Source organism: Centruroides sculpturatus, unplaced genomic scaffold (genome assembly GCF_000671375.1).
Source record: "Centruroides sculpturatus isolate CEXI.00-Female unplaced genomic scaffold, Cexi_2.0 scaffold47, whole genome shotgun sequence".
NCBI lineage: Eukaryota > Metazoa > Arthropoda > Arachnida > Scorpiones > Buthidae > Centruroides > Centruroides sculpturatus.
The window spans coordinates 510,183-520,041 of NW_019384385.1; the positions used below are offsets into that span (position 1 = coordinate 510,183).

General features: G+C 27.5%; 1 protein-coding gene across 3 annotated transcripts in view; it reads left to right on the forward strand.

Annotated features, from left to right (window-relative positions):
• The first annotated feature begins 2,479 nt into the window (after nt 1-2,479).
• The window catches only part of LOC111618041 (putative sodium-dependent multivitamin transporter), a 33,050-nt gene continuing 25,670 nt past the window's right edge, over nt 2,480-9,859 (forward strand). Inside the window, exon 1 of one of the 3 annotated variants that reach the window (XM_023359460.1) lies at nt 2,480-2,525. In XM_023359460.1, coding sequence (XP_023215228.1) covers nt 2,495-2,525 — 31 coding nt within the window. In that variant the 5' untranslated portion in view covers nt 2,480-2,494. Of the gene's footprint in view, nt 2,526-6,555; nt 6,616-6,866; nt 6,978-9,859 lie in introns of those variants that run through there. The other 2 variants (XM_023359464.1, XM_023359463.1) reach the window with 2 other exon arrangements.

The window sequence follows — 9,859 nt, forward strand, 5'->3', positions numbered from 1 at the left end:
ATTTTCTAATGAATTTACTAAATTTAATTTAATTTATAAGTAACTTTTACTGTAGTATCACCTTTATACATTATTTCTGTTAAATCAAGTATAATAAATATAATATTTAGTTATTTAAATGAATATTTATGTATCGTTTCAGATGATTAATGGACAACTTTCAAAACAACAGAGGTGCTTCTCTAGACCCAGTACGGTCCAGTGTACAGTTTACGTTTGGTTTGATGTACAGTGTTTCCTTCCCAATCTGTTAGTGAATTTTGTGACACCTGCCATCCCTCCAGAAAATAAATATGCATATGTGCACAGAAAATGTCATATCAACTATTCTCTACCTCTGTACCGAACAACAACAATAATAAAAGGAAATATATATCTATATATAATATATATATATAAATATATATATATANTATAATAATAATAAATAAATGAATAAATGACTGAAAACAGAAACGTATAATCTCTAATTATTACTCTGATTACGTTACGAATATCGCTCATTCTTAACAGTAACTTAGCTATTTGATGTTTATTTTTGACTAAAATTAACAAACATTAAAATCAATTTTACCAAATTGATTTTGCAACATTGTATGCAAGGCATAACGCCTGTCAACTTTAACTAGTAGACGAGTACCATCATATTTCAAAGGTATAGTTTTCCTGAATGATTCTGGGTACTGTACAAAGCATGATTTATTATTTGACTGTTAGAAGAAGTGGACCCAGCTGATACGTTAGTAGCGGTAGTTATTGTTAAATACAAAACGTCCTCAATATATGTCGTAGTTAAATTCCTAAAAAGCGTCGTGTATTACAAAATGATGTATATCGAATATCAATTTCTTATTGAACTAATATGTGAGCGATACAGTACATTCCAGATCAACTAAAAACAAATTTACAGTCAACCCCTCTATAACATTGTTGATAATTCCGTTTTATATGAATTCCATGTTGTACGAATCACTTATATTTTACAAATACGTGTGCCGGGCTGTGAACGGCTCACGTATTTGTAAAATCTAAGTGACTCGTACAACATGGAATTCATATAAAACGGAATTATCAACAGTGTTATAGGGGGACGACTGTATATGGAAGTATTTAGTGTACAATAACAATGTAACGCTGTTTACTCATTGTAATTGTTATATACTAATTAGAAAATAAAAATAAACACAATAAAATTATTAATATAACATTAGTAGTACACAAATGGTAATATGTGCTAGAAAATTATATTGTTTATATCTAGAAATTGCTATCTATACCTTTATTTCATTACTTATTCCCTAAAATTTTGAAATACAATAATATATTGTATTTCATAATTTCTTGTACTATACAATTAATACAGACTTAATATTGTACCTGTGTGTTTATATGTTGTATATTTGGCATGTAAAATGTATTATGAATTTAAATACACAAGGAGAAAAAGAATATCGGAGAGAAATATAAAAATGTACTGTAAATACCTGTTCAAACAGCATGAATATGAAAATATTTAATTTATATCGCATTGACTGTCCATAATTAATTGATGATATATTTAAAAAAAATAAAAAGACATATTGACAACATATTGAGTTGTTCCTGGTGATTAGACATGGCAAGTAAACTTGGACTCGTATCCAGAGGAATTTTATGTTTTATTAAACTTACATACTATTACTTTGTCCCTTTCCCCTCTTTTCATTATAAGATATATTAATTTTGTTAATGTAATTACTTAGAAATAAGACTTTTTGTTAGACTTTAAAATACATTGTTTGTTAAATGTTATCTAAATTAAATTTAACATAAATATATTTCTCTAATATAAACTTCAGATACGTAACTCAAAGTTCGATGAACTTCAGCCAATAAAAAAAAAAAAAAAAATTCATTTACCGGTAGTTATTATTTTTAATAGATAAAATTAGTGATAAGGCAATTAAAATTGCTTAATTCCATGTCTTTCCTTGTCTTAAACACAAAAACTTTTAAGGGAAAAGAACATAATAAAAAAACAATAATATTTAATTTTTGACGATAATTAGCAAGAGTTTGGTATTCAGTTTTTATTATAAAATTTAGTTATATAGTATTTCTTATACTATATAATGTATTTCTTGACTAATTAATATTATCATTGTTAATGTGCCATTATATATATATATATTTTAAATAAGTAAACCAAAGGTTGTTCCCTGCAATTCTAGTGTGTGTTTTAATAAGTTTATAATGAACTAAATAATAGACTTATAAGAATAAATTAATGTTTTAAACATTTTTCACTCTCACAAATTTACTGTTTATTTAATATTAATCAAAATTCTTTTGGTATAAACTGTCACAAAAGTTTATTTTCTTCGAGTAAAGTATTCTCCTATTCCGTTATTTCATGTTGTCATTAGAAATTACGTTGAATCAGATTAGATTTATCTATATAAACGTAATCCTCTACTCAGAGTGCACTTCTTTACACTGCATATCAGCAGAATATATGGTTACACACACGTATATCAACGGAATAGGTGAGTCCAGATTCATTTAGCAAATCATTTGTTTATTTATTGTGTATTTTAAAATGAATTGTCGGTTATTTTTACTATTTACGATCACTAAATAGATACGATCAGTAAAAGATTCATTTATTCAAAATTAAACTTTAAGGGTGAATAATGAACAATGAATGATTTATAATGAACGATTTATTTATTTTTATTATTTTACATAGAATTAATAAAATATCAAAAAATACATAATTTGTTTATTTATACGAAATTTTAATATTACCGAAACTTTTCAATACGGCTGTCTTTTAATTACGTGTACAGTTTCGGTGCCATTTCCTATTTCCCTGTTGTGTACACTGAGGTACTTTTGGCAAACCTCTTCTCCTTTAATTACAGTACGTATACAAAAATTCATGGACTCCCCTGCATTGAAGAAATGACTTTAAAAAGCTCTGCAAATATTTTCTAACTATGGCTTATTCAAATGACTAGTAAATAGACTTATAATAACAAATTTGTATGCCACTAATACTACTAAAAAAGTCGACATAGACTATGTCGCGATCCCCTTGATAAAGAAAATCAAATTCTATCTGTATATATGAGAATAAGAAAAATTTCTCATTCCCGGGTTTTAAATGAATATAAAAATAAGATGTACTGTACCTGTTGTGTACAGTATTGTTTCTAATACTAATTATGTATCGAGTCCACCGGTGGCCAAGCGGTCTTCGTTCGCTGAACACCGGGAGTTCGTCGCGGTTTCGCGCCTCGCTCGGACAGGCTGACCACGTAGAGTTTTCCGGGCTTTTCTCACGTCTGTAATTCCCAAATAGGGGCCAGTTTCCCTTAAAAAAGACCTCCCGGAAGGGATATACACTCTCATCGCCTTATGGATTGACGCCCGTGATAAAGTACTGTAGCCAAAACTGTAGCAATTCATCGGCAACGGGGGAAGTGCCAATTTGAATGTTTTAAATGATGCTTGTTAATCTTTTAGAATAAATGAATATAAATTCAACTATAAATAATGAATTTCATAAATTAACATTGAAACGGAATGAACATAATTAACTTCTTACTGCAATGTTTACAAAACAATAAGATTTTTTAGATTAAAAGGACATGTTTATTAGGGGATTGATAATCTAGTGGTGAAAAGTTATATAAATTATAAAAATTTGTTGATTTTTCTTCCAAATTCTTAAAATTCTTATAACAGATTGTGGAATGTTGATATCTTAACTACGTGTCCTATAAAATAAAAAATACAGTAGATCCCACTATAACACTGTTGATAATTTCGTGTTATATGAATTCCATGTTGTACGAGTCACTTAGATTTTACAAATACATGTGCCGGGCTGTGAACGGCTCACGTATTTGTAAAATCTAAGTGACTCGTACAACATGGAATTCATATAAAACGGAATTATCAACAGTGTTATAGGGGGTCGACTGTAATTGTTTACATAAAATTTAGCAGTTATAATCATTATTTTAAAAATAAATAATTGGAGTAAGTTGCTATTGATATCTAATATAAGGAAATTAAAACAGTCGAAGTTTGTTTAATTTAGTAAAAATGTAAGAAAACAAAATTGTAAATGAAATTTCTCAATTTTTTATGATACTAAATAATTCATAAATAAATATAAAATATATTAATGATTTATTTTATGTATTATATTTATTTTTAATTAATTAAAAACATTTAGAAATACAGGTATCTATAAATATAAAAATCAAAATAATTAATAGTTATATAAATTTTATAAAACTTTAATTATAATTTATATATGAATTAAAAATGACTCACAACTGATTCTGAATATGATTTATTCTTGGTATTAATTAATTACAAACACCATATTTATAATGGATAAATCAAAATTTCATTCAAATTTTAGTATATTTAGAGTAGGGATCCCCAAAGTGGTCGATATTGACCCCTTGGAGTCGATAAGAGTTCTCCAGGGGTCGATTAATACACGAGGGCCGAAAGGGGGTCGATTAAATGGCCTTTCGAGTAAAAATAGAGCTATTGAAATCTTCACTGACACGATCCAATTTTAAATATTTTTCAAACTTGCGAGTACGAAAAGAAAATGAAAATATAATCTCCATATGAACCAGGAAGGAGACAAAAGATAGAAAAAAAATGAAAAAATTTCCGACCGTAATTTGGAGATATATATTAAACATATTGATAAATTAAGAGAAGACTTTAAAGCACGTTTCGAAAACTTGGAGAATATGCAATGTTCCCGAATAGTTTGCTAATCCATTTGATTTAAAAATAGATAATGAAGGTAGTGAACCTGGCTTAGAAGATGAATTGAGTGAAATATGTGTAGATCTCGAAACTAAAGAGTTTAAAAATATAAACCTTGGTGAATTTTGGAGCAATAACAATATTGCCACTAAATATCTTAAGCTCAGAGCAGAAGCCGAACCTTTTTTACTCGCATTCCCAACTTCATACATGGCTGAAGCTGGTTTTAGCCACGCAATTTTGACAAAACAGAGGAACAGATTGAACTTGGAAAACCGTGGTGATTTTCTTCTGTTGAAAATTGGTAAGTTTTCAACCGAATATCAATAATCTTGCTGCTTCTCTTCAGACACATCCATCCCACTGTTATCAACTATTTTAATAAAAAAGTATGTTAACATATTTTTAAGACATTCAGTAGTAGTAATGACAGTAAGAGGTTTTTTTTCATCCAATATAGCTTATGTTTTCAGAGATAATTGTGTGTTTTACGTATTATGACAAGTACGGTTTAAGAACTATAGGCAAATTTCCATCTATCCATAATTTTGCTATTATTTTTTAAGATTATAAATCAGTGGAAAATATCTCCTTTTACTGTTAATGTTATTGGGTGGATTTTATAAGAAATGGGAACTATAAATTCTTTTGTTGGGTTGTTATGCAGGTCTTCTTATCGCTTAACATCAGAAATGCAAAAAAAGATTTAATGTTTTTGTTAAATACATAATCTGGGGGTCGATAAGAAGGCAAATATTCTATATAAAGGGGATAAAAAGTTTGGGGACCCATAATTTAGAGGAAACATAAACAGTTGTCATTTTGAAATAAATAATATACTGTACTGTTAACATAATACTGTTAATAATATACAAATTGTACCGTACGTATTATTCATTTTAAATAATGTGAACGTTTTAAAATTTGAGATTTCCAACTTTAATTAATAAATTTGAAATATAGTAAATACAGAAAAACTAAATAAGAAAATTTATAAATAAAAAGAGAGATAAGATGGGTTTTTCTTTTCATATTTGTCTCTTCTTCCTGTGGGTATAAAAGGGTCTTTTTCCATATTCAACACGAGTAACGGCCAAGCCCATAATGGGGAGTCCGGGTGGTAAAGGATGGTGTCTGTCATATTATGGCAGGTCATTCACAAAAAATCTCTGGGAAATTGCTCGCCCAGATTCGATCGCAGGTCCCTCAAAACGATAGATAACGCCTCGACCATGTGGACAGCATTAGATAAAATAGGTTAAAATAAAAAAAAGTATGCTTTTTAAAGTCATTGTTTATATAGCATTTTTTGTTTTATCATTGTATTAAAATAAAATTAAAGAAAAATACTGATTTTAAAGCGAAAATTAATATTATAAATAATGACAAGAAAGATAAGATACGAAAACGACAAAAGCAATTGCATAAATTTACAAAAAAAAAAAAAAATATAAATATATATAGTACTATTTAAAAGGGAATATGAGTTATTTTACAAATAATATCTACTTAAATTATAACAAATCGCGTAACCAAATCTGATAAAATAAAGAATTAAACTAGAAACAATGACAAACTCCCGATTATCCTTTCATCATCATCTAAGCTTACTCCTTATTCTTCGTTATCATTGATTCACATTTAGGATTAATTGTAAACTTATTTAAAAAAAAAATCGCCTTTCGTATATAATATCGCATATTAATCATAACCACAAAGTACAGAAATAAAATTTAAAATAATACACGAGTATCCGGTTTGTTAATATAACGTCGACGATTGAGAGTCGCTCGTTTTGCGTTGTATAGTGCGATGCTCCATATTTTTCTTCAAGTAAGTTTTTAAAATTTTAATCAGGAATTAATTCGTCTCGAATTTTAATATTAATATTAATAAACGAAAACGTTTACAGAAATCTCTGGATTAAAACATTAATAAAATCGACTAAACATAAAAGTAAAAAAACACTGATAAATTTATTTACCGTAAAGCAGAAGTGAAATACTAATAATAATAACCAAGAATTACTTATCTTTTGAATATTATAGAATTGTCTATTATGATTTTAAATATAAATTTCTTCAAATTTTATTTTCAAAATCTGAGGATACTTTTTATTACGTGAAATGATTTTCATCATTTATTACTTGAGTAAAGTTTTTGCACTATCATTTGAAAAGTTGATATCATCAAAGGTAATTACTTTTATATTTATCTTACGTATTTAAACATTACAAAAATCATTGCATAATAATCTATTATATTGTTATATTAATTTAATTATACGCAATTAAAGGTCAAATATTTAAATAAATAAATTTCAATTTCTTCAATATAATTTTGTTTTTTTTTTTTAAATTAAATATATGTAAATTTTATTTTAAAAAATGTATTCTAAAGTATTTTACTGTTATATTTGTATATATAATTTATTAATATAAGTATTGCACTTTGTATAAAACAAAAGTATTGACTTATATATGATTTTTTTTCACGTGTAATTTTTATTTAAATTATATCAAAACATAACTTTTATTATAAAAATTTTTATTATAAATGTATGCAAAATTATATAGAATAAATGTGGATATTTTTAAAATGAAATATTAAATAATATATTTGTTTTAAATGCATCGTTACAGATTTAAATATAATCAATTTGAACATCCTCTCTTTAATAACAGGATAAATTTTTATTAATATTTAATACATTTACTAGTTTTAAAAATTGATTTTAATCAATAATAAACTATTAAATTTTATTTACATGATAATTTATTTTTATTATATAAAAATTAGACCGGACGCCATTAAAAACAATTACATTATTAGATGACATTCACCAGAGGATATCATTTGGTCCTTCTAACCAATTAATATTTCTCTTCGATGAACAAGGATATTGAACTAAAACCATCACCGATACTTTAAAGATTGATCTATAATACTTTTTAAATATTTATTTAAAATAAATATTTATTTATTTAGTTATTTATGTTAAAAACATACGGATATAGACTTAGGTTATTTAACTTTTTATGTAGGGGAGACCGGGGCAACTTCGGCATGCGGGGCAAGTTTGTCAAGCGCTTTTTTTTAAAAACAAATTAAAAGGAGACTTTGGTTATAGGTTAGGCAGTTGAGTTTTATTGGTGGCTTGTTGAGTGTAGTGTTTTTATTGTTCTCCAACAAGCGTAGTTGAATTATCAAGCAAATTTTCATTTTCGTTCAATTCCATATAATATTTTTTTTCCATTTATATTGAATTGGCAGGTTTTGTTATAATTCCATGATAACGAAAGTTACTTTTCCTGTTAGAAGGATGTAACTTCAACTTATTCACGTGGCCAGATCGTGGCTTGGCATTCTGTTCTCAGGGTTGTACTTAATGTTTCGAAATCATGACTAGCGGGGTAAGATCGGCAACATAAAGCCACATTAGAAGCAAAGGATAAAAATCAAACAGATGATAAATGAAAACATGTTTGCATTTGTTATTCATGTATATATGTCTTTGAACTTGCATTTCGTTGTAATAATATTAAATGGGTGTTGGATTTGTATTTCTTTGTTTTAATAGTGAATTCCAACTTATACATTGTTAATAACATAATTTTATATACGTGCCTATCTTGCCCCATTACTGTTGCCCCTATACCAGGGGCAACTTTAATAAAAATAATTAAAATAATTACAACTTTACAAAAAGAGAGAAGTTGCCGATCTTGCCCCTATACCCGGGGCAACTTCGTCAATTTCTCTCTTCTTGTAAAGTTGTAATTATTTTAATTATTTTTATTTCCAAACTGATTTTAACCAGTTCTATAGTAAGGTAACATTCCAATAGACAATATGCAAAGCTTTTTTTTCAGTTTACAGCAGTATTTATTACACAAAATTTAAGTAAAGCTTGACATGCCGATCTTGCCCCGGTCTCCCCTATATTATGATGAAGGAATTTAAATCTTGCAGTTATTTTTTTTTATTTGATTAATCCACTTTAGGTTAAATGTAGGCCTAAATAAAAATTTATACCTTGATATCTAATTATACGGTGTAAATAGAATCATTTTGCATTTGTTGCTTACATTAAGTTGTTTATAAGTTTTCTTTCCAATTCTAAATTTACAGAATATACAGTCGACCCCCCTATAACACTGTCGTTTTATATGAATTCCATGTTGTACGAGTCACTTAGATTTTACAAATACGTGCCGGACTGTGAACGGCTCACGTATTTGTAAAATCTAAGTGACTCGTACAACATGGAATTCATATAAAACGGAATTATCAACAGTGTTATATAAAATGGAACGTAGTGAGTGTGGTTTAAAATATAGTTATAGACAAAGTTTAAATAGGCGTATTATGGTAAGCAAGCACGTATAAGGATGACAACAGCAGTGAGAAAAAAATATATATATTAAAGTACAGGTATCTCTCGTATAACATCGAAAAAAGTGCCGTGTTGTGCGAATCCGTGCTATACGAAACTAAGGACTAATGTAAAACATAGGGTTACGTTCCAGAAGTTAGCGAAAGTTATACAATTCTTTTCAGTTACTAAGAGAAATATGTTTATTAAATATAATAATTTATTTCCAATCAATGATTAATTAACGATCACAATTAAAAGTACTGTATATGTTTATAAGTATGTATTAAGTTTAGTTAAATCAGGGCGTTTTTTGTTGATTTTGATCAGAAGTATCAGCAATAGAGGAGAAGGTGGTATTATGGAACCCCAATTACATTTTCGTGAATTGTAAACAAGGTATCATAACTACACCCACATTTTTTGTGCGAAAAGTACTGATAACTAGTAAACTAAATGTTCCTAATAGGATTTTTCGCTAGTGTAAGTATGGTTTTTGAAGGCTTTTGTACAAAAAGTCCGAAAGTAGGCTTAGAGAAAATCGGGTGGTAATATGGAACCTTACTGTAAATTTTCAAAAAAATGCTTTAATGTAGCCAAAAACAAATAGGAAAGTACAAAAAAATGTTAAATGATTACAAAATTATTTACTCCAATGTATTTTATCGCAAAAATGCTTTTATAATAGAAAAATATGACCTC